This window comes from Procambarus clarkii, chromosome 45 (assembly GCF_040958095.1).
Source record: "Procambarus clarkii isolate CNS0578487 chromosome 45, FALCON_Pclarkii_2.0, whole genome shotgun sequence".
Classification (NCBI taxonomy): Eukaryota; Metazoa; Arthropoda; class Malacostraca; order Decapoda; family Cambaridae; genus Procambarus; species Procambarus clarkii.
Genome location: NC_091194.1, coordinates 13,017,270 through 13,043,944, shown reverse-complemented (window position 1 = coordinate 13,043,944; position 26,675 = coordinate 13,017,270). Strand labels below are relative to the sequence as shown.

The 26,675-nt window shown below is 41.7% G+C and overlaps 1 protein-coding gene across 4 annotated transcripts in view; it reads right to left on the bottom strand.

Moving 5' to 3' along the window:
- LOC123769769 (uncharacterized) overlaps positions 1 to 26,675 on the bottom strand; it is a 56,903-nt gene that overhangs the window by 14,954 nt on the left and 15,274 nt on the right. The window contains exons 1-4 of one of the 4 annotated variants that reach the window (XM_045761014.2): positions 18,751 to 18,890; positions 7,792 to 7,891; positions 5,779 to 5,970; positions 1,945 to 2,152 (exon numbers count right to left, since the gene is read on the bottom strand). In XM_045761014.2, the coding sequence (XP_045616970.1) occupies positions 1,945 to 2,152; positions 5,779 to 5,970; positions 7,792 to 7,865 (474 nt within the window). In that variant the 5' untranslated portion in view covers positions 7,866 to 7,891; positions 18,751 to 18,890. Of the gene's footprint in view, positions 1 to 1,944; positions 2,153 to 5,778; positions 5,971 to 7,791; positions 7,892 to 10,631; positions 10,743 to 12,696; positions 13,137 to 18,750; positions 18,891 to 26,675 lie in introns of those variants that run through there. The other 3 variants (XM_045761015.2, XM_045761016.2, XM_069301436.1) reach the window with 3 other exon arrangements.

Sequence of the window (26,675 nt, the reverse complement as noted above, 5' to 3'; positions counted from 1 at the left end):
ATCATCTCTTGCCTTTTTTTTTAATGTACTTCTCATATTCTTTTGTTAAGCTTCTGCCTTCAACATTACACTCTTCCTCATTTCTTCTACCATAAGGATCATTAAAATGTAAAATTCTCTCATATTCCGCTGTTTTCATCAGAGGGAGGTAAGAAAGCAAAAAAAATGAAAGAAGTGTTCTTATATCTAACACACATCAATCTTAGAAACCCAAAAGCAATCTTGTAAGCATCGACTTGCTCCAGACGCAAACATTAACCCCTGCACTGCGCACCTTTTAAAATGACATGCCCGTGGTGCCCCAAAAGTAAACTGTTCCAAAAACATTAGTTTCTCTTTTGGTATTGTTATTTAGCACCTAGGAAGCATGTAACTCCAAGTAAAAAGTCTCTATCTCTTGTAGTTCAGCTGTAGTGGCCTGGGATAGTCGAGATGCTTGGTAAAAATGGGGAGAGTTGCTGCATGGGAATAATTTTGTAGATTTATTTTCAATGTTTGTCACTGTATTTATTTAGTTTTTCACTCTAACAAGTTTATGTGTCAAAGAAGGAGTCCATTAAGTATAACTTTGAAAATATACATACATACATATATATATGTATAAACATATGCACACCATGTATTTATTCATACTAATAAATAATATTATACTGTGTGTGTGTGTGTGTGTGTGTGTGTGTGTATATATGTATATATGTATATATGTATGTATATATATATGTATATATGTATGTATATATGTATATATATATATGTATGTATATATGTATGTATATATGTATGTATATATGTATATATGTATGTATATATATATATATATATATATATATATATATATATATATATATATATATATATATATATATATATATATATATATATATATAAATATAAATAAACACAGAGCTCCTCACTCTCCTGTGAATGGACTCGAACCTTAGAAAGCCAGGTGTTCGCGCACCTTGACATAACCAGTACTCTACCTCTAGACCAAGCAGATCGTTAGAAGACCACGACAGACATAGTGTTTGTGCCACGAGGAAGCTTGCAATCCATTGCAAGATTATTATCATGAGGAAGTCCATACATGGTGGTCGTATCCTTCTGTCTATCGGCCAATAGACAGAACACCGTCCATTCCATTCCATTTTTTGTAGTAAATTGTTAATAATTTTTATTATAAAATTGTTAATAGTTGACGAGTTCCTCATTGACCTGTTTCCAACCAGAGATGTGAGTAAGAGTTCGGTCGATGCAGGCATTGACAACACACTGCTTGTACCTATCTAGGCAGTCACTATTAGCATTAAGGCACATTTTTGTGTTTGGTTCCTTAGTGTAAACTGCAGTATGAAAACCTCCATTCCTTTCTGCGACTGTTACATCTAGAAAGGGCAGCTTCCCATCACTCTCCATATCATAAGTGAAACTTAACACCGAATTTTGCTGGTTTTAAAATCAAGTTTTTTTTTTTTTCAAGATGGAGGATGGTTACTGCAGACCTGAGGAAGCAAATGTGGGCCCCTTGTATGCATGAGAGTTTCGAATCTTATGATATACTAACATGATCCCATGTTGACTGGTGAACCACCACACCCGGTAATGTATCAGCTGGTGCACCACCACACCCAGTAGATATGTCGGCTGATGCACCACCACACCCAGTAATAAATCAGCTGGTGCACCACCACACCCAGTAATATGTTGGCTGATGCACCACCACACCCAGTAATATGTCGGCTGGTGCACCACCACACCCAGTAATATGTCGGCTGGTGCACCACCACACCCAGTAATATGTCGGCTGGTGCACCACCACACCCAGTAATATGTCGACTGATGCACCACCACACCCGGTAATATGTCGGCTGGTGCACCACCACACCTGGAATTATGTCGGGTGGAGCAGTGCTGGGGTTAAACATACCAACACAGTAAACATACCTGCACAGTCATCTTGGTGGCCATTGCAGGATCTACAATGGCAGCTAGCTCATGAGCAGCAAAAATACGGAGAGGGTTGTTACGGAAGTCAAGAACAGAGATAAATCCTGCGTCACAGATGCGTTGAAGCCGCTCAAGAGCTACATCACGCTCCACATCCAAGGGAATGTTGTAGCGGGGAACCATTACTGGATCATTCATGAACTCCCTGAAACACATATACAAAGTATGGTATTTTCATAACTGCATGAAGTACTGGATATCTGAATATATCTTCAGCATTATTTTTTAACAGTTTCTACATACCTTAAATTACTCTATTCCATATATTTGACCCCATTTCTTATATTTGACTAGTAAGAACAACAGTCGACAGTAGGTCGACTGGTGGAGGGGTAGTGTCAGACTGGTGGAGGGGGGTCGGGCAGGATCAGACTGGTGGAGGGGGGTCGGGCAGGATCAGACTGGTGGAGGGGGGTCGGGCAGGATCAGACTGGTGGAGGGGGGTCGGGCAGGATCAGACTGGTGGAGGGGGGTCGGTGTCAGAAGTCTGGTGGAGGGGGGATGGTGTCAGAAGTCTGGTGGTAGGGGGATGGTGTCAGAAGTCTGGTGGTAGGGGGATGGTGTCAGAAGTCTGGTGGTAGGGGGATGGTGTCAGAAGTCTGGTGGTAGGGGGATGGTGTCAGAAGTCTGGTGGTAGGGGGATGGTGTCAGAAGTCTGGTGGTAGGGGGATGGTGTCAGAAGTCTGGTGGTAGGGGGATGGTGTCAGAAGTCTGGTGGTAGGGGGATGGTGTCAGAAGTCTGGTGGTAGGGGGATGGTGTCAGAAGTCTGGTGGTAGGGGGATGGTGTCAGAAGTCTGGTGGTAGGGGGATGGTGACAGAAGTCTGGTGGTAGGGGGATGGTGGTGTCAGTGGGGAAGAGGTTACCAGAGGTGAGGCTAAGATGTGTGGGCGCATACATACACACACACACACACACACACACACACACACACACACACACACTAGCAGAGGTGATCAGCAGTCAGGTGATCACTCAGAACAGACTTGGTGGGCGCATCTCGACTCAACACGCCCGACACTCCCTAAAAATGTTGACTGGGGTAGAGGCTAGCAGTCTTCCTTACCTCCCCCCCCCCCTATACATCCCCCTCACCACTGACACCCCCATTTATTATGAATTCTTCATTTTGACTATGGAATATGATAGAGTGATGTGTTACAAACAACTGAAATGGTAACATTTTCTCAGCTACTTTGTTGAAAAGCAGACAGTGAGTGAAGCATCGAGGCGGCAGCCGGCACCAGCCACGTGTTGCACAGTTAACTGATAACTCAGGCCAGAGCTCACCACCACCGACGACACCTGTTTCCCCTGACCCCACTATCACTCCCCTGCCTTCTCTGATCACTTCCACCACCTGTCTCCCCTGACCCCACTATCACTCCCCTGCCTTCCCTGACCACTTCAACCACCTGTCTCCCCTGACCCCACTATCACTCCCCCGCCTTCCCTGACCACTTCCATCACCTGTCTCCTCTGACCCCACTATCACCCCTGCCTTCCCTGACCACTTCCACCACTGACACCATCTGCCTCCCATGACAACTACCTACCAGAGTTTTTTAGTTTGAGAGTTTGTGGGGGTGGAACGGATTAATTATATTTCCATTATTTTAAATGGGGAAATTTGTTTTGCAAGATGAGCATTTCACATGACAAGCTTGGTGCCGGAACGGATTAAATTCATTAACCGAGGTTCCTCTGAATAACAAAAATCAGCAAAAATTGAAAAAACTGCAAGATTAAGATGAGAATACAGAGATGGTATGGACATGTTAAATGAACAGATGATAGACTGGTGAAGTGTATAGTTAAAATAAATTTGAGGGTAGGCAAAGAGGAAGCTGAGAAGAGTATCTGTACATGGTGAGTGCGAGATTGTTCATAAGCATTACATGTACCTGATCAGATGAAGCAATGGGGTGATACTGTGAACGATTGTTTAAGTGTAGCAGTACTTTTTTTGTGATGTTGTACATGTATTCTGGACTAAGGTAAATGATATACGCATGACTCAACGAACTCCTCTTATGGATTTCTGCGTGGATTCAATAGCAGTAAATCTAACAAATACACCAATGCAGGCTGTCCTCGATATGCATGGTTTTGAAGAACACAAATTCAGTGCAAGACATGATTGCGGGAACAACCGTGGACATCTTCAAGAGAAAACTAGACCGTTTTCTAAAAACGTGCCGAATCAACTGGGCTGTGGTGGGTATGTGGGCCTGTGGGCCACTCCAAGCAACAGCCTAGTGGACCGCTCCAAGTCAAGCCTGGCCTCAGGCCGGGCTTGGGGAGTAGAACAACTCCCAGAACCCCATCAAGCAGGTAAGAACTTTTATAATACATTTTTGAAGTGTAAATGAATTTTGATGGCACACTGGTTAAGCATGGATTAGCACAACTCTTCAAGGACAAATGAACCAGGTAAATGCTCAGAGTTACTGGAGACAAAATCAAATGTCACCCATGCAGTAGCACTAAACACTGGCAAATATGCTTCCTTCAAACCCCTCAGCTACACCTGTTCTTCTGACTTTTGCATAACTGAGGTACGACATTTTGTCTGTTACATAGTGTGTACAATATAATTGTATTTATTCTTCTTGTTCAAGACTTGGTCACCCTTTTATCTCAATGATAAATTGTAAATATGAAAAGAACATTCTTTTTCAAAGTAAAATTGTAATTTATCAATGAAGAAAAAGGGAGCAGAATAAGTTTTTTTGTGCGTGTGATTTTGGTATTTAAAAAAAGTGTTGTATTGCTTGAACTAACAAAACCTAATAAATACAGTATTGTTCTGCAACTGTGAAAATAGCTAGACTGTTCAGTAATTATTCTGAACTTCCTCTAATGGATTTTCAGATAAAATGTACTGTAATAATTAAACTAGTGATATTTTGATTTTAATATTCAAAATCTACAACTATATTCTTAATTATTTTTTCAGGATTGTCTCCCCACACACTATAAAAATTTCAAAAATAGGGTAAACATAATAAATGAATGAACACCTGATCAATCCAGCAACAGTGAAAACATTAAAGTAGAAAATAGTTATGAATAAGATACATTATTAACATACTGGGTTAATCTGGTGTTGGAGAATGCGAGGAAGGTTTCGGATTACAATGATTTGTTGGTAGGAGTATTAGGTTTTTATCTTCCCCTTCCTTTGCCAAACCTTTATGTTAGGAATGTTTGTGGATAAGGTTTTTGGCCTCCATGATGTGCTTATTTTGTTTTTTAGGGGTATGTGAGCCTCACGACTTCTTTCCTGTTTTTGTTTTGTAATTTTTTCCAATGGTTTATCCAATAGATTTGTGTTTTTCCTTCTAGAATTTGTGTTTCCCTATGTGCAGTCCTCCTACATCCCCCGTCCCCCCCCCCCCCATGTGCAGGGGTGACATAACAGCAATTGACATGTTCTCTCCACAAATGTTCATTGGGTACTTTAGTCTGAACAAAATGTTCATAACATGGCCACCCTGTTCCAAGGGTGGCCATGTTACAAAATCCACTCTGGCAATTAAAGATGCAACCTTGAAATCTGCTGAATTGCTCCTCAGTTTGACATTTGAAAATAGCCAGTAACATTAGCTGAATTTAGTGAAGAGCTGTATAGAAGGAATGTGAACTAAAGAAGTAAATAAAACACTAAATTAGCAGGTTAGGGAAGTCCCCGACGAAATTAACTGCCAAATTATAATTTATCTACAACAAACTTCTAACTTATCAAACAAATTAAAAAAAAAAAACTTACCGAAACTTGGCCCTCATTGCATGGTTATCATGATCAAGTAATTCTGTCATGGCCTGGACATTAAAATTGTATATACTCTGAGCAGCGCGCAACTCCTGAGGAGGGGTTCGGTTGCTCAGGGGCTCATTACGAGGTGTGGTGGCGGCTGCTGCTGCTGCTGCTGTCGACTGCCATCGCTGAACACCTGCACACCTGGGATGAAAATTACTGTACTGTATAGAGAGATAACCAGATAATTTATGCGAGGATTTATTCCTAAAATAACAAACAAAAATATATATGTACAGTACTGTAAAACATATTTCCTTTATTCTATTTTCCTATCTATAAAGAAGTGTACAGTATATTTCTAGAGACTTGCTCCTCCACAAAATTTTCAGAGTGGCTACTCATCACTAACCTTTGTTCTACTGTCCTGTAAATTCTCCACATAAACTTGGGAGACATCATCCTATTCACATACCTAAGGTAACATTGAAGAAGAAATTGCAAATATAACCTGAAGTTTAGTTCAATAGATATTCTGTAAGGGGTCTATGATCTTGTTATAGTAACAAAGTAATTATTTGTTTCTGTAGCAATCTGCTGTATGTTATTGATTTGGTAGTTACTGTATATGCGCACTGTTATGCCCCACATGCAACGCCTTTCATTTTACTACATTAAAAAGCATTTGCCAGTCTTCCAAGCTTTTGTGGAGTTCAAGTAGATTTCTTTGTAAGGCCTCAATATTATTTTCACTTCCTACTTTACCATAAATCTTAGTGTCATCTGCAAATGTTATGAAGTGGTTTGTAATACAGTATTCTCATCTGTCATGGATGTATATGACAAAAAGGGTTGGCCCTAACATGGAACCTTACAGTTCCCAACTCTACACATTTCTCCAGTCAGATTCATTTCTATTTAAGACAACCCTATGTTTATAGGAGTTACAGTTATACTGAACAACACTCATAAATTCGGTGACAAAATCTTCCAAGGTTTATCATCATCACTATGTACCCCTATCTCACTTTCATGGAGGAGAACCATCATCCAAAAAGAGATAGAGTAAATACAAAATTCTGTACTGTAATAATGAAGATATCCACCCCCCACCTCCAAAAAAAAAAAAAAGCCCACAGTAATATCCATTTTGCCACACTTTCTACACAATATCGTTGAGTATTACATAGAGTCAACACCATCAATCTCAAGCAATACATTCAACATCAAGACCCTGCTCATCCAAACTGCTTCATACCACCACGTGCTTCCTGCGAGAGGTCATTTAACAAAATTTTCAAACATTTATTCTTTATACTGATTCCACTTATCCATATGTCCTATCACTTTGTGTACTGTTCCCATTCACTGTCCAATTTAATGGCTTTCCTTTTCTGCATTCAAATTCACTAGATTACATCCTTAACCAACTCAAACTCTCATAAATCTTAAAATTAACTGACTTTTGCATGCATCATCTTTCCATATCATTTTAAAGTCTTACGTTATCTTCCTAACACTGCTCATATTGTCCAATTTTACAGTTTAAACTTTTATTCAGTTCATGCCCAACCACTTGGGCTGGACGGTAGGGTGATGGTGTCGCTTCATACAGGTCGGCATTCAACCACCAACCATCCAAGTAATTGAGCACCATTCATTTCCCTCATCCCATCCCAAATCCTTATCCCTACCAAGGGCTATATAGTCGTAAGGGCTTGGCAATTTCTCCTGATAATTCACTCCCTCATACACTTAAGACACCATAATATCAGAGCCATACATAAAGAGTAGGCATGACTACTCCTTTGTGAAGCTATCTTGCTTATTCTCTTCCTACCTTTTTCTTCCAAACTAGCACAGTATAATAACAAAAATAAACACTCAAATTAATATACAGTACTCCAGAAATACTGTGCATGATTAGTGACTTTATAAAAATATAATTACTATAAATTCACTGTAAATGGCACCTCTGTGTAATTTTTATGTATAAAATCTTATTAAATCATGGTGAAAACCAACCTGGTAGCCGAGAAATTGCAATGGCGTACAGTTAACGATGTCAGGTAAGCCAACCTTGGTGTCACACGAAGCATGGTTCCCACAGCTCAACAAAAATCCTCTGAAAAAATGAGAACATATACAAATAATACCATAAAACTAGTATGTACTAGTGTTATGGTATTATCATAACACTGTATTAATATGTACTACTAATACAGTAATTTGTACTTGGGTAAGACAACCCTTTACCTTACAGATAACCATTTACCTTACAGATAACCGTTTATCTTACAGATAACCGTTTATCTTACAGATGATCGTTTATCTTACAGATGATCATTTATCTTACAAATCAAAGTACCTGGTTAGTAGCCCCAAAAATACACACCCTTTGTAAGATCCCACTTGTTTACATAGACATGGATTATGCAGTCAGGCAGGATGACTTACAGCATGATGCCACAGAATTTTCAAGCATCTCTGCAGGGCTGCATTGTGCTAATGGAGTCATTTAAGAAAATTAATGTGGTCCAGCAAAACTGGCAAGTCTTTCCCCCAACAAAATTAATTAAAAGCCCCTCCAGGCCCTTGCTTGTGATCGGATTTGTCCTCTTTCCTAATATATGCAAATTTTATCGACTGTTAAAAATCAGATGTACAGTATTTGTAAAAGTTAAGACCGAAATATTATTTTATATGTATCAGCTTCAATAGGTTAGGTGGGTTGTGCGTTTGCATATTTCTCATTATGCAAAACAGCTGCATTTTTCTCAGAACGGTAAATCACGAGAACAGGCCGAGAGATCACAGGTGATGGCTGGGTTGGTTGCTCACTCACAACCAGTGCCAGCACCCAGCTCATCCAAGGTTCACCTGGAGTGAGCATTTGCACCATATTCAGTTTGATGGGTATGATTTAGAAAAATTGGAAACCTCCTATACAGTAAAGAATGTTACAGCACATTAAAAATATCCTACTCGAAACCTAGACCAAAAGGTGAGATAAAGCTGAAGTTCAACTTGCAAAAGCAAGATTAGCCGAGCATCAATCACAAGTGTGGGAGATAGGGGAAAGGAGTGGGAAGGTTATCTCGAGATGATTTCGGGGCTTAGTGTCCCAACGGTCCGGTCCTCGACTTGGCCTCCTTTTTGTTACACACCACCCAGGAAGCAGCCAGTAGGAGCTGTCTAACTCCCAGGTACCTATTTACTGCTAAGTGAACAGGGGAAATCAGGGTGAAAGAAACTTTTTGCCCATTTGTCTCCGCCTTCACCAGGGATCGAACCCAGAACCCCAGGACTACGAATCCGAAGTGCTGTCTACTCAGCTGTCAGGCACCCAGCATCAGGGTAGGAGTAAGTATGAGTAGGGGTAGGTGTAGATGGGAAAGGAAATTTGTATGAAAAGAGGAGGGGGGGGGGGGGAGGGAAAGGTATGTGGGATATGAATGACTGGGGCAGGATTACTCATGTAAATGTGCTTACTGTAGATGACCTTTGGCTCTCTGAACCCACCTCTCAGTTTTTAACCAGTGAACAGGTTCCCAAGCCAATTGGGCTTTCATTTTTTTTTTTTTGTATTTATATATACAAGAGTTCTTACATTCTTGTAAAGCCCATAGTATGCATAGCATTTCAGGCAGGTCCTGAATCCTAATTTTTTCCCCCAGAATACGACCCGCCAAATCGTTTAACAACCAGGCACCTATTCACTGTTGGGTGAACAGTGGCTACAGTTAAGGACTGGCGCCCGATCAATTCTCCCCGGCCAGGATACAAACCCAGGCCAAAGCGCTCATGAAGTGCCAAGCAAGTGTTTTACCACTGCGCCACAGGACTGTAGTTCAGATATATCTATATCTGAAGCTGTACTCATTTAGTTCTGCTTGCAGGGATTTAGCTTTGGCTCCTTGGTCCCACCTCTCAACCGTCAATCAATGGGTGTGTGTGAATTCTGCCGTTATTTCACCCTGATAATTAATTCCTATTGTGAAAGACAGGAAGCCTGTACTTAGGCTTGCATCAAGGTCCCACTAACCTATTTGCTGCTAGGTGAACAGAGGCATTAGGTAAAATGAAATGTGCCCAACTGTTTTTCTCTTACCCAGGGATCGAACCCAGGATCCCGATTGCGTGCCGAGAACATAGACCACTGTACTGCAGGCCCAGGGGACACTTGCGCAATTTAGATGGCGATCAAGCCCTATGCACCAAAATCTCAACGTACCCGGGGACCTCTCCTTACACCCTAATCAAGGCTCCGACATTTGAGAAATTCTGAATGTTTGGAAAGGTTGCATTTGGCAGGCTATAGTTTGGTTTCATAGTAGCCAAATGCCCTAGGACTAGGGACATACGTGAAGAGGTCAGCCTGGGCTGCACAGCCTCGAGTCAGATACAGACCCCAAGGTAACTGGTACACCATCAGCATCGCTCCTGTGCCAGTAAGTCCACTACGGGCTCACCATAGCCCGTGCTACTTGAAACTTGTTCCGAGTAGCTGAATCTATAATAACTGGTACACAGGAGCCGGCAACCATTTGTACCGGCCTACAGGCCCATGATGGGGGCTAGAAGTCACTATTATATCGTTACGCCCACAGGCAGGGTATGAGGTGCATAATAAATGAACTGTAAAAAGGAACAAATAACAATAACGGAGAAAAAGTCAGAGAAAGTCGGATTTCACGTTAACTAAAATTAATGCTATCTAGTTATATTTATCAAACAAACTTTCCAAATATATATTTGCTCCCAGTACCATTTCCAACAGGAATCTGCAGTTTTATACCATAATCATTGCCATGGTACAGAGCTACAAGCATATAAGAGGAAGCAGAGCCCGAGACACAGCTTACCCCGGCCCGCAGACAACGCCTTCTGCTCCAGCGGGTGGTCAGTCACCACTCCTGGGGTCACACTACACCAAACACTCTTCAAGACAATTACAATAGGTTATAAATTTGATTATCAACAGGAGCATATTCAACTGAAATAAATTTTGAATTATCTCAGTCAAAATATGTATATATGTTGTATTTTTAGCTTTGGTGCGTATTAGCGGTGAATACAAGTCATATCGTACATACGACGATTCGCCTACGGATAATAATTTACCTATAATATACTCGCTCCAAACTCATTTTATCAACAACAACAACAACAGTACTTACCAAGTAACAGCCCCGCTCCTATGTGTATGTATATATGTATACGTATATATATATATGTACTTGTATGTATGAGAATGTGTACATGTATATATAACATTAATAACTTTGTAACTAGCGTCAAAAAATTGTTATTTGCTTAGCTAAACGAACTAGAGGGTTCAGTTCCTGAACCGATTATGTGCCTCCGTAATCCTGTGCCAGGTAAGTCCACTACGGGCTCACCATAGCCCGTGCTACTTAGAACTTTTTGTTCCAAGGAGCCACACATCTACGGTTCATCCAATAAAAATCAGCAGACTTCTAAATGTTAATACTGCTCAGCTTAGACTCGGTTACAAGTATCTCTGGGAATTCTCATTATCTCCCGATGTAGACTTGACCAAATGTAAACTGTCAACAAAATTATTCGCACATCCTCCGTTAATAATAATATAAATTCAGTGATTAAGTGCTTAATTGCACACTAGTTTCACTATCAGCTATCTAACCCTGTCAGAGTAAAAGAGACAAATGTATGTGAATGCATGCGTGTGTATATATGTATATGTACGTATATATGTGTGTGTATGTATATGTGTATTAAGTATATATGGAAGCTGATCAGAATTACTTTTCACCTTTGTAAATGCACATTAATGACACTATGTAAAAGACACATCGAACACTTTATGTAGGGCATACGTAAATCTGTGTATCTATGTATTTACGCATGTAGGTTAGCTTAGCATTTTAAAAGCACCGAATCACCTTCTGTGGTTGATTGTTCAATATATCCCTGAACTATATGTTTAACACATCTCTAACCCTGTCCATGGAGGACAGAAGAAAATGTATATATGCTAGTTAGCATTGTAAATGTGTGGCCACGTCTGTGGTAGAAAATAATAATAATAATAATAAAAATCCGTCACTATTTTATTTTATTTATATACAAGAAGGTACATTGGGTTTGTGAGGATACATAGCATGGTATTTACAATCTTGTAAAGCCACTAGTACGCGCAGCGTTTCGGGCAGGTCTTTAATCTAACAGATAATTTTAAGTAGGTAAACTCAAGCAGAATTAATAAAATGTTAACAGATACATTGCAAGAAAAAAGAAAAATGAGATGGGAGAGATTAGTAGGTATATTAAGGCACATTGGTACCTCTGATTGCATTGACAGCTTGATTGGTAATTTAGACAAGATTAATAGGCACCATAGAGCAAATTGATAACGCATATAAGAAGACAGGAATGATCACAATGGTAAAGTTGTTTGGATTAGGTACATAAAGATTTGATGTCCTTTCGATGTGTTCACATGTTCCAACGATGTGTAAATATTTCATTCAAAATGATCTGCTACCAGAAATTTTAGCTAAATATCCCCAGTTTGCTAACTTTAAGTAGTAACTAAGTGATTGTAACCTATCCACCGCTGCCCGCTGGATGGTGGGCGGTGTGCAGGACAAACATATCAATTGTGACACTAGCTCTCCACATATGTCAGTTGCTTAACTTAGAAACTGTACTTGTGGTCGATCTCGAACTCATTGATGATGTGACGACTTATACGGAATTTTGTAACTAGCTCATCAAGATTGTAACTTGCTTAGCTAAATGAATTGTGGGGTTCAGTCCCTGAGCCCATTATGTGCCTCTGTAACCCTTTCCACTACCGCACACAAGATGGGTATGGGGTGCATAATAAATGAACTAAACTAAACAGTAGCTGAATCTATAACAACAACAACAACGAGTACTTACCAGTCTACTTTCAAGTGTGGTTTAGAAGACACTTGAGAGATACTGTACCGACTCTCAGGGCACTCAATTCGCTATCACACCACTGCTCGCCAGATGACAACTTCTATGTACTACACTCGCTCGGCCAAATATAGACATATATTCTTTTAGTGTCTGTGTTTATTGTCACTAGCGAGTAATCCTTATACTCGCTCCATTATCTCATTATCTTAATAGGATAACTAATTAGCACTAATTACAGACGCTACAATCCTTTCCCCAATTACAGGTAATACTCTTCTCATCTTGTTGGAGGGAGCTGAGGTGTAGTCACCATATAAGCAAGCGATATGAGGAATAGCGGACAGTACAATTTCCACAGCCAACAATGTAGCACTCGGTGTGTACAGTTCTAATCGACCCAAGACGCTACAGCTTCGACACAGAGCAGACAGCAGACTACGACCGCATCCAGCCGCCACACTCTCGCTCCCCGAGTTTAGACACTCACAATTCTCAATCGAGCCGCCACGCTCTCCCACATAGAGCTCCACGACTCCGGCCTCACTCAGCTCTCTGCTCTGCTCCAGGCTTCGTCTCAACGTCTACGACACTGCTGTATCCAGGACTACTAAATAAATATGAAACTCACTAAACACTGTGTATCTAATCTACCCAGCAACGTAACATAAACTTACGTTACATCACCATACTTTACGTAACATTAGAACCGTTACAGTAGATTCATAGAAAAAAAGACAACATGAAAAGCACATGGAAAGCCATTTCTAACATTCTAGGATCTAAACAACATTCACATAACCAGATACAACTCTCAAAGGATGGTTATACACCTGCAACAGATTTAGAAACGGCAACTGAATTTAATAGCTTCTTTTCATCGGTTGGTGCTAACCTTGCCAGGAAAATCCCACAGACTCAGACATATTACCACATATCTTTCAGCCAGCTATCCAAACTCTCTTCTCCTTTCACCAATCAGCCCGACAGATGTTGTGTCCATCATTCACTCACTAAAAATCAAAGCTGGGAACATTTATGAACATCTATGGTATACAAGAGTGCTTCCCATACCTTTGCGCCACCCATAGCTCTGCTGTTTAACAAACCTCGACGGTCATACCTTCCCTGATATCCTTAAAAAAAATGCACGAGTAATGTCAGTTCACAAAGGAAGCACTCCGGCAGACATAAACAATTACAGACCAATATCAAATCTACCTATATTATCAAAAATATTTGAAAACAATTATTTACAAACAGATCTCCCCTAATTCGAAAAGTCAGGGCACTCCTAATTGGAGTGCCACAGGGTAGCATCTTGGGACCTCTCTTATTTATTATATACATCAATGATCTGCCTAATGTCTCTAACATTCTGAAACCTATTTTGTTTGCTGATGATACTACACTCATCTACTCTAACCTTTTCCGCAGCTTTTCAATTTAAAAAAACCCGCAGCTTTTCAATTTCAATTCCATATATGACTAACCATCCTGTGAGATGGGAATAATAGTTGAACCTATAGCTAGTTCTTGATCTATACTGTGTAATATCTCATATAGAATAGGGTAGCAACACATTGCTGTTTATACCTAATTTTGCTAATATAAAAACTCTACTCCTACTTCGTAAAATTCATTCTAAGTCCCTGTCAGTTTGGCCTCCGCTCCCAAAAGAGTACCAACGATGCCATTATTAGTTTTCTTGATATAATCTACTCAGGCCTTGACAAAAATGAGTTTCCGATTGGACTCTTCATTGACCTGAGAAAAACCTTAGATACTGTTAACCATAACTACCGTTTACTTAAACTCCACCATTATGGAATCTGAGGCATTGCCCTGAACTATATCCAATCCTATCTTAGTGAAAGACACCAATATGTAGCCATCAATGATATAACCTCTCCCACTCTACTATTAAACTTAGGAGTACCACATGGCAGCATTCTAGGACCTCTTATTTCTTATATGATGTTTACATTTGGTTAGGTCTACATCAGCAGATAATGAGCATTCCCAGAGATACTTGTAACCGAGTCTAAGCCGACCAGTAGAAACATCTAGAAGTCTGTTGATTTCATTGGATGAACCATAGATGTGTGGCTCCTCTTACATGATAGTATGATGATTGATGGAATTACTGATGTCGATTTCACTCTGCCTCGGAGCTACAAGATTTTGTTGAAGTTCTTGGTGTACTATTGCTCTCAGACAGCTTATTGACAATCCAAGATTATTTTCAGTTTCTCCTTTGAAGGTAGATTCTTTGGCTAACTCATCAGCTCTTTCATGCATTCGGAGACCAACATGAGATGGAGTCCACATGAAATGGATTCTGTTACCATCATTAATAATTTTGTTGTATTTGTGTCTAGCTTCAGACACGGCTTTACAATAATGTAAAAACATCAAAGCTATGTATAAACCTAATGCACATTCTTGTATATATAAAATAATAATAATACATAAATGATCTCTTCCAGCTGAATTTTAAACCCCAGCAGAGTTTTGGCGTTTACGGCTTCGGCGGGTAGGCGGTTCCACATGTTTACAACCCTATGGATGAAAAAGCATCTCCTGTTTTCTATCCTACATTGTGGTTTCTTGAGCTTGAACCCGTTGCTCCTCGTTCGTGTTACACCTGACCTTTTGAAGAAGCTGACCGGATAAACATCCTCCAAATTGTTCAGTATTTTAAAGGTTTCGATTAGATCTGCTCTGTCATGTCTGGTCTGAAGTGTTGTTAACCCCGTGGCCCTCAACCATTCCTGATACGAGAGAGATGACTAAGCATTGTCATGATTTTTGTTGCCCGGTGTTGGACCTCCTCCAGAGCAGCTATGTCTTTCTAGAGATGTCTCCATGCCTCGATGCCACTTGGGCTGGACGGTAGAGCGACGGTCTCGCTTCATGCAGGTCGGCGTTCAATCCCCGACCGTCCAAGTGGTTGGGCACTATTCCTTCCCCCCGTCCCATCCCAGATCCTTATCCTAACCCATTCCCAGTGCTATATAGTCGTAATGGCTTGATGCTTTCCCCCTGATAGTTCCCTTCCCTTCCATGCCTGGATGCAATAATCCAGGTGGGGGTGCACCAGACTCCATTTGGTCACCACTTGGTCCGGGAGACATCTCCCGTCACGCAGGGTGCAGTTGCGCCTCCACAGATCTCCAGTATCATCTTTTGATACTGGTAATGGCTCGAAAGGGCCACCACTTACGGGCTATTCATGCCCGTGCCACCTCTTGGGTGGCTTAATCTTCATCAATCAATCAATCTGCACCAGACTTATACAATTGAACGGCTACTTTCTTTTCCCTTGAAGGTAAATGTACGCTTGATTATTTCCAGGGTTTGGTTCGTTTTTTTTTTTACTGACCTCCCACGTCTTGTGCAACTTTTAGTGAATGATGCATTCTGACGCCAAGGTCCTTTTCTTCATCTATCTGTTGTAAGGTTGTGATTTCAATTTGGTAGTTGTGACGTGGATTGTTGTGCCCCACATGCAAGGTCTTGCATTTATCGATATTAAAAAGCATTTGTCAGTCATCTGATCATTTGTGGAGTTCATGTAGATCTTTTTGTAAGGTCTCAATATCGCCTTCACTTTCCGCTTTACCATAGATTTTAGTGTCATCTGCAAATTTGATTATGTGGTTTGTAATATTGTCATCTATGTCATTGATGTATATGACAAAGAGGGTTGGCCCCAAAATGGACCCCTGTGGCACCCTACTTAGCACATTTCCCCAGAGTCATTCCCATTTAGCATGACCCTTTGTTTTCTGTTTTAACCATTGTTTTATCCATTCCAGTATTCTCCCATTTATTCCATGTGCCTGTACTTTCCTTGCCATTCTCTCATGTGGTACATTGATAAAAGCTTTAGCAAAGTCCATGTAAGCTCTGAATAGCCGGTTACCATTTCCAGTAATGTGAGCAGGTTAGTAAGGCAGTATTTATTTTAAACAAACCCGTGTTACGTTGATTTTACAAAATTGTTCTCTGTGAAATGTACGATTCCTTCCCTTAGGATTCTCTCCATGAGCTTGCAGATGTGTCATGTCAAGCTGATCGAACGGTAATTTTCTGCCGAGCTTTTCCTGCCTTTTTTGACAATAGGGGCAACATTTGCATATTTGCAGTCCAGGGGAACTATCCCTTGGTCCAGGGATTTTCTGAAAAGGAGTTTCAGTGGCAAGCATAGTTCATTTGCCAGTTCCTTCACGACTTTGGATTAAAATTCATTTACATAAGGGGCTTTTGAGTCTATTACTTTATCAATGGACTTTCTGATTGTGTCGCATGTAATGGGTATATCCCTTAATTTTTTTTTTTTTTTTTTGAGATTTATACAATTGTTACATTCTTGTACAGCCACTAGTACGCGTAGCGTTTCGGGCAGGTCCCTGGAATACGATCCCCTGCCGCGAAGAATCGTTTTTTCATCCAAGTACACATTTTACTGTTGCGTTAAACAGAGGCTACAGTTAAGGAATTGCGCCCAGTAAATCCTCCCCGGCCAGGATACGAACCCATGACATAGCGCTCGCGGAACGCCAGGCGAGTGTCTTACCACTACACCACGGAGACTGCTTACCACTACACCACGGAGACTGCTCATTCTCTTTTCATTCATTCTCTTCACCTCTTTCAAACATTTGTGTGGGTGATGGGATGTCGTTCCATCTTTCTAGTGGGAACACTGATGTAAAGTATTCATTCAAAGTGTTTGCTGTCCTTTTATCATCCAATGTAACTTGGTTAGTCTTATCTTGTTGGGGTCCTACAGAGTTCTTTGTTCTGGTTTTACTTCGTATATATACATAGCATGATTTTGCATCTTCCTTTATGCAGGCGATGAGTCACAATAACGTGGCTGAAGTACGTTGAACAATCCACACACTAGAAAATGAAGAGACGACGACGTTTCGGTCCGTCCTGGACTACTATCGACTTGATAAGGGTCCAGAACGGAGCGAAACGTCGTCGTCTCTTCAATTTCTAGCGTGTGGTTTGGTCAACAATTCATACATGTTGTTATGTTACTAGTCATATCTTCAGTTACATAGGTACCCCTAGTCAAGTCTCCAGTTACAGTTAACCCCTCCAGTCATGCCTCCCTAGCTACTGACCTAGGTCAGTAGCTAGGGATGGGAAGGCAGGATGTGGAGTCTTGATCAGGGAGTACACTGACATCACCACTGTAGATACTGTTATTGGACGCTGCTTAACTGACAATGTCTCTTCAACGCAGGCTGAACTGCAAGGTGTATTAGCAGGATTACAGGAAGTAGTCAAATGTGGTAAAAATGCTTGCTTCTTTATTGACAGTAGAGGAGCGTTAGAGTCTTTAAAAAGCTGACGCCCAGTACACCAGAATATTGTGATAGAGTGTAGAGAGAATGTTAAGAAATTAGAAAAAACTGGGTATAAAGTAAGATTCATGTGGATCCCTTCACATGTGGGATTACTGTTGAATGAGGTAGTTGATGAGATAGCGAAGAGAGCCACGGAAAAAACTCTTGTTGATGTATGTCAGTTAACCTTGAAACAAATAAAAACAACAATCAAGATGATCCAAGAGGGTGAAGAAATGGTAAAGAGAATGGCAATGGTGGACAGTAGTAACACACTTAAGAATTATTTATTAATAAATACAAATTCGTCCTTCATCTACGGTAGAGGAAAGTCTACTTGTAAGGATTCAATTTACATGAGATTAAGATTAGGATACAAATATATCTGGCAATACGGTGTTGATGTCAGTGAAAAAGATAAGGAGCGTAAATTATGTAGTATGCCGCACGCCCACACCTTAGAACATTATGTATTAGAGTGTCAACTTATTGATAACTAAAGAAATAAGAAAATAATTAGTGTACCACATCAAATTATTTGGATGTGTGATAATGGTATGATAGACAGGATACTTAGGAGCTACAAGCACTTTGCCCCAAGAGTGTAACAATTATATGCTGTACTTACTATATTAATCTGCAATGTTAAATTGGATTCTAGTATTGTGATTTGTTCATTTGTACTCACTGAATTTGTGCGCCCCTTGAGGGACTTGAAGTAGAGGGGAGGGGAGGTAGAAATAGCCTAAGCTACTCTATCCCTTTGAGATGTATTTTTTCTTGTCTCAATAAACATACTTGAACTTGAACTCCAATTATACCCGGAGCCTCCCGCCCGTCCTGACCATCCAGGGGCCACCCCAGCTTACAATAACAAGCCCACGTGGTCGCCACCTGCCTGTGTGAGCCTCGATCACACCACCATTATACAACACACCAACATCACTATTTTACACACGGTCTATTTCTCGTATTGTATTGTCACGCGCGTAGTGTGGTGGTCGAGGTATTGATCTTGATCCTTTCAACCGTACCCATGTACATTGGGTTCAGGAAACTGTACACCGGTTGATTGACAGTTGAGACTGTATATAGCACTTGCAAGGGATGTGAAGGAGAAGGGAAGTAACGGAGCACAATCACTTCCACTATCGAGAACGACCAGCAAGATACTACGCCGTTGTTGTATAGACTAATTCAATATATGGTAATGAGGACATCAGTTTTTTTTAGCTTCACTTTTATGATGATGATGTCAGTTCCGATAAGAGATCTGTTTACTTTTTAACTGTTTAAAGTGAAGCTGATAAGATGAACAGTTGAAAGCATTCCATATAGTGACCTGTGGACCGTAACACGTGGGTACCGTCCACCCAGTAATAATTTTATTGGTGGTTGAATATAGTTTATTCACTTATTTACTTATATACGCGTAGGTACAATGGGCTGAGAATGTACATATGTGTTTGTGATCAACTACTACATTCTTGTAGAATCCTCCTCACAATTTTTGCATCATCAGCAAACATTGAGAAAAACGAGTCTATACCCTCTGCGAGATCATTTACATATATCAGAAACAGTATAGGTCCAAGGACTGACCCCTGCAGGACCCCATGTGTGTACTCACCTAGTTGTACTCACCTAGTTGTGTCTGCAGGATCGAGCATTGACTCTTGGATCCCGCCTTTCGAGCATCGGTTGTTTACAGCAATGACTCCTGTCCCATTTCCCTATCATACCTGGTTTTAAAATTATGAATAGTATTTGCTTCCACAACCTGTTCCTGAAGTGCATTCCATTTTCCCACTACTCTCACGCTAAAAGAAAACTTCCTAACATCTCTGTGACTCATCTGAGTTTCAAGCTTCCATGTCCCCTCGTTCTGTTACTATTCCGTGTGAACATTTCGTCTATGTCCACTCTGTCAATCCCTCTGAGTATTTTATACGTTCCTATCATGTCCCCCCTCTCCCTTCTTCTTTCTAGTGTCGTAAGGCACAGTTCCCTCAGGCGCTCCTCATACCCCATCCCTCGTAGCTCTGGGACGAGTCTCGTTGCAAACCTCTGAACCTTTTCCAGTTTCATTATATGCTTCTTCAGATGGGGACTCCATGATGAGGCGGCATACTCTAAGACTGGCCTCACGTAGGCAGTGTAAAGCGCCCTAAATGCCTCCTTAGGTTTCTGAATGATGTTCTAACTTTTGCCAGTGTAGAGTACGCTGCTGTCGTTATCCTATTTATATGTGCCTCAGGAGATAGATTAGGTGTTACGTCCACACCCAGGTCTCTTTCGCGCGTCGTCACAGGTAGGCTGTTCCCCCTTCATTGTGTACTGTCCCTTTGGTCTCCTATCTCATAGTCCCATTTCCATAACTTTACATTTGCTCGTGTTGAATTCCAGTAGCCATTTCTCTGACCATCTCTGCAACCTGTTCAGGTCCTCTTGGAGGATCCTGCAATCCTCATCTGTCACAACTCTTCTCATCAACTTTGCGTCATCCGCAAACATCGACATGTAGGACTCTACGCCTGTAAACATGTCGTTAACATATACAAGAAATAGAATTGGTCCCAGCACCGATCCTTGTGGTACTCCACTTGTTACTGTTCGCCAGTCCGACTTCTCGCCCCTTACCGTAACTCTTTGGCTCCTTCCTGTTAGGTAGGTCCTTATCCATGCTAGGACCTTTCCCCCCACCCCCGCCTGCCTCTCGAGCTTGAACAGCAGTCTCATGTGCGGTACTGTATCAAAGGCTTTTTGGCAGTCCAGAAATATGCAGTCTGCCCAACCATCTCTGTCCTGTCTTATCCTCGTTATTTTATCATAGAATTCCAGAAGGTTTGTTAGGCACGATTTCCCTGTCCAGAACCCATGTTGATGTTTGTTCACAAACCTAATGTTCTCCAGGTGTGCAACCAATCGTAGCCTAATTATTCTTTCCAGTATTTTCCAGTATTGTGTGTGTGTATGTATGTGTGTGTGTACTCACCTAATTGTACTCACCTAATTGTGCTTGCGGGGGTTGAGCTCTGGCTCTTTGGTCCCGCCTCTCAACCGTCAATCAACAGGTGTACAGATTCCTGAGCCTATTGGGCTCTATCATATCTACATTTGAAACTGTGTGTGTGTGTGTGTGTGTGTGTGTGTGTGTGTGTGTGTGTGTGTGTGTGTGTGTGTGTGTGTGTGTGTAATTACCTAAGTGTAGTTACAGGATGAGAGCTACGCTCGTGGTGTCCCGTCTTCCCAGCACTCTTTGTCATATAACGCTTTGAAACTACTGACGGTCTTGGCCTCCACCACCTTCTCACTTAACTTGTTCCAACCGTCTACCACTCTATTTGCGAAGGTGAATTTTCTTATATTTCTTCGGCATCTGTGTTTAGCTAGTTTAAATCTATGACCTCTTGTTCTTAAAGTGCCAGGTCTCAGGAAATCTTCCCTGTCGATTTTATCAATTCCTGTTACTATTTTGTATGTAGTGATCATATCACCTCTTTTTCTTCTGTGAGTGTGTGTGTGTGTGTGTGTGTGTGTGTGTGCGTGTGTGTGTGTGTGTACTCACCTAGTTGTACTCACCTAGTTGTGCTTGCGGGGGTTGAGCTCTGGCTCTTTGGTCCCGCCTCTCAACCGTCAATCAACAGGTGTACAGGTTCCTGAGCCTATTGGGCTCTATCATATTTACACTTGAAACTGTGTATGGAGTCAGCCTCCACCACATAACTTCCTAATGCATTCCATTTGTCAACCACTCTGACACTAAAAAAGTTCTTTCTAATATCTCTGTGGCTCATTTGGGCACTCAGTTTCCACCTGTGTCCCCTAGTGCGTGTGCCCCTTGTATTAAATAGCCTGTCTTTATCAACCCTGTCGATTCTCTTGAGAATCTTGAATGTGGTGATCATGTCCCCCCTAACTCTTCTGTCTTCCAACGAAGTGAGGTTCAATTCCCGTAGTCTCTCCTTGTAGCTCATACCTCTCAGCTCGGGTACGAGTAGGAGGAGGAATAGCAGCAGCATCAGGAGCATAAATATTATGAAAGTAGAAGAAGCAGCAGCACCATCAGCAACTGGAGCACCAGCAGCAGGACCAGCATCAGGAGCAGCAGCAGCAGTAGCAGCAGCAGGAGCAGGAGGAGGAGCAGCAGGAGGAGCAGCAGCAGCAGCAGTAGCAGCAGCAGTAGCAGCAGCAGCAGGAGGAGGAGCAGCAGCAGCAGTAGCAGCAGCAGCAGCAGCAGCAGGAGCAGCAGAAGCAGCATAAATATTATGAACAGTAGAAACAGCAGCACCATCAGCAACTGGAGCACCAGCAGCACGACCAGCAACTGGAGCACCAGCAGCACGACCAGCATCAGGAGCAGAAGCAGTAGCAGCAGCAGCAGCAGCAGCAGCAGCAGTAGTAGCAGCAGCAGGAGCAGCAGCAGCAGGAGCAGCAGCAGCTGCAGCAGGAGGAGGAGGAGCAGCAGCAGCAGCAGCAGCAGCAGCAGCGAGGAAAGCGGAGCGTGTACCAAGGAATGTCATTACCCAGGAAGAAGACGCCGCACCTACCATCCAAGTGGCTGATCTTAACGCACACGTAGTCTCTGGGAATCCGGAATCGCAAGCGCCGGGAGAGACACGTCAGACTGATCCACAGGAATGTTGAGCAGGCGGGGAGAGTGTCGAGGCTCGGCCCGGTCGGCCGAGTCTCCGCAGAGAGAAGAGGAAGGGAAGGAGAGACGCAACAGGAGAAGAAAGACCAGGGCAAGATGCCCCTCTTTGTCAAGAGGCTCACGTCCTCATCTCATATTGGTTCTCCCGCCAAACTCGTTCAACTAAGTGTACTCGAGGAAGCTGCAAGTTGGATTCCCATTTTCTCTCGTGAACTTGTCAAGAACAAGGCCCCCCCCTCCTGAAAGGAAGGAATAAGGAAAATGGGGGATAAGTGGGAGAAGGAGCTAATGGTAGGATAACAAGTGGAAGGTGGAGGGGCTAGTGGAGGAAAGCGGGGGATGGGGGGAGGGCTAGTGGGAGAAGAGGATAGACTAATATTACGGTTGATATCCTCTTACTGAACACACGACATATTTTATGTTACTGACCCTGACGTAATATTTGAGGTTGTTTAAGGAAATTAAACTCGCCGCAATATTGACGCTTCCTGGACCTAATGATTATCTGCTCCAGTAGACCAGATGGGTTGCCCATAGGGCCTTACGCTTCTGGTTAGGGTAAAACCGCTGTATTTTTTACGGAGTGTAATCGAGAGAGCGAGCCAAGGCGCCAAGGAATATAAATGGCTTAATCTTACACAAGACAATTCAACAAGGCCCGTTTTCTAATTGTCAAAACAGTATACATTGATAGGTTTGGATGCATGAACTTAGGATAGGTTAGGTTAGGGTGTGTTGGGATAGGTTTGTTAGGTTAGGTTAGATTAGTTTGAATTACATTTTTGTTTTTTTTTGTTTTTTTTGAGATATATACAAGAGTTGTTACATTCTTGTACAGCCACTAGTACGCGTAGCGTTTCGGGCAGGTCCCTGGAATACGATCCCCGCCGCGAAGAATCGTTTTTTCATCCAAGTACACATTTTACTGTTGCGTTAAACAGAGGCTACAGTTAAGGAATTGCGCCCAGTAAATTCTCCCCGGCCAGGATACGAACCCATGACATAGCGCTCGCGGAACGCCAGGCGAGTGTCTAGGCCAGGCTACCCAACATTGAGAGGTTGGGTAGCTTAGATTAGGTTAGGTTAAGCTGGGTTAGGTAGGATGGGTTAGGTTAGGTTAAGCTGGGTTAGATTAGGATGGTTTGGGTTTGTTTGGGTTAGGTTGGGTTAGGTTAGATAGGTTTGGTTTACACTGAGAGGTTAGGTAGGTTGGATTAGATTAGGTTAAGCTGGGTTAGGTTAGGATGGTTTGGATTAGCTTGGGTTACGTTTGGAAAGGTTAAGTTAGGTTTCTCAAACCCGTTGGCGACCTGTATTGTACACGTTGTGACTTGTATCCGTTGTCATAACCCAAAGTATTGAGAATCATATGAAGAAAGACCTTAAACATCGTATGGCACACGAGAGGAATTTTAAATAATTCATAATAATAAATTATAAATAAAAAAGAAAATTATAAAAAAATCACTTAATTATTAATCATGAAGCGAAGATATATTACCAACAGATATCATATTTTTAAACAGCATAGTTCTTGTTATGCTGTAAAGAAAAACCGTAATTGCATCGTTTGATGTGTCTTAAAAGCAGTCTGAGACAGTTAGCAGAGTGGACAGGGGAGGACACACCGTGACTATCCATTTAATGGTCACCCCGTCGGAGAGAGCCGGTCGGCCGAGCGGACAGCACGCTGGACTTGTGATCCTGTGGTCCTGGGTTCGATCCCAGGCGCCGGCGAGAAACAATGGGCAGAGTTTCTTTCACCCTATGCCCCTGTTAACTAGCAGTAAAATAGGTACCTGGGTGTTAGTCAGCTGTCACGGGCTGCTTCCTGGGGGTGGAGGCTTGGTCGTGGACCGGGCCGCGGGGACACTAAAAGCCCCGAAATCATCTCAAGATAACCCCATTCTCGGAGACGGAGTCTCTTGCAGATAGCAATTTGGAAATGGGCAATAGGAAATGGGACTCTTGAAATATATTATTGACAAGGGGAATGAGTTATTAAATTAAGACATTAAGACCTAATGACCCTAAGGGTATGACCAACGGCTTTACCACCCCCAGGATGCAACCCCACAATAGTCGTCTAACACCTGGGGGTGCCTATATTTACTGCTAGGTGAGCAGAGGCATCAGCTGAAAGGAAACTTGCGCAGCCGTCTTTTGTCCCACTCGAGGTACGAACCCCAGGAACCTCGAATATGAGTCGAGGACTGCACCACCGGACCCTGAGGACACAGTGATGTAGAGCGCCAGGATAAACACCAGAAAGCTAGGTTTCAAACCTACAAGTTTGGAGTCTAAAACACCAGAAACGATATTGACTATGTTGTATTGACTCTACGATATTGACTGTATAGATAATGTTTTGATCAGGTAGCATCTGGAATTCTCGTGGTGGTAGTTTTGACTCTAGTAGATGTAGAAGTAGAAGCACGTTAATAGTGGTTTCTGCAATAGTAGTAGAGGTAGAAGTTGTAGCACCTCTACTATCAATTATAGAGGCCTTAGTAGTAGTAGTAGTAGTAGTAGTAGTAGTAGTAGTAGTAGTAGTAGTAGTAGTAGTAGTAGTGGTAGTAGTAGTAGTGGTAGTAGTAGTAGTAGTAGTAGTAGTAGTAGTAGTAGTAGTAGTAGTAGTAGTAGTAGTAGTAGTAGTAGTGGTAGTAGTAGTAGTAGTAGTAGTAGTAGTGGTAGTAGTAGTAGTAGTAGTAGTAGTAGTAGTAGTAGTAGTAGTGGTAGTGGTAGTAGTAGTAGTAGTAGTAGTAGTAGTAGTAGTAGTAGTAGTAGTAGTAGTAGTAGTAGTAGTAGTAGTAGTGGTAGTAGTAGTAGTAGTAGTAGTAGTAGTAGTAGTAGTAGTAGTAGTAGTGGTAGTAGTAGTAGTAGTAGTAGTAGTAGTAGTAGTAGTAGTAGTAGTAGTAGTAGTAGTAGTGGTAGTAGTAGTAGTAGTAGTAGTAGTAGTAGTAGTACTGGTAGTTCAAGTGGTAGTGGTAGTAATGGTGGTAGAAGTAATATTAGTAGTAATAGAGGTAGTATTAATAGTATTTAGTAATGGTAATGTCTTCACACAGGCATAAAAACACAGGATAAAAATTCACACTTGTGTATTTGTGAAATTTAGGTTAAGGAATTTACCCCAAGTCTTTCGCACTCTTCTGAGTGCTTTGTCAATGCCTGAGTGCGTGATTAGGACGAGACTTACAACTCAACATCTAATCAAAGTCTCGACCTAATGTAGAGGGACTCTGTAACCCGCCCTTGTTAAATGTACATACAAGACGGTGGTACTTTCCAAGAAGCAATAAGTAATAAGTACTATTACTTATTTCCAAGTAATAAGTACTTACTGAGGTAGTAATAGGTACTGTCTTTAATATTAGATGAGGGAGAGAGTAAGGCAGTAGTCTTGAACAATGCTGCTCTTGCCTTATCAATCCCGATAACAATGAAAATATATTTTTTGAATCATCGTAGATAACAAGCCAAGAGGTTTGAGCTCTCTCTCTCTTTCTCTCTGATGATATAAAAGGTATATTCTAAACTAGTTTTGTTTGAAACTGATTGAAGAATTTGGTTTTCTGTAAATTAAATTCCAGGGGGTACTCAAATAGTTTGCAAATTCCTACCCCACCCTCTTTTTAGTATCTTGTTCGTTGTTCTTATGTCTACCCTATTTCTCTTTTCCTTCAGGCTAAGGAGGTTCAGTTCCCTCAGTCTTTCTTCATAACTCGGCATATTTTTTTTTTTTTTAGGTTTGAGAGAGAGAGAGAGAGAGAGAGAGAGAGAGAGAGAGAGAGAGAGAGAGAGAGAGAGAGAGAGAGAGAGAGAGAGAGAGAGAGAGAGAGAGAGAGAGAGAGACAGAGAGAGAGAGAGAGACAGAGAGAGAGAGAGAGACAGAGAGAGAGAGAGAGAGAGAGAGAGAGAGAGAGACAGAGAGAGAGACAGAGAGAGAGAGAGAGAGA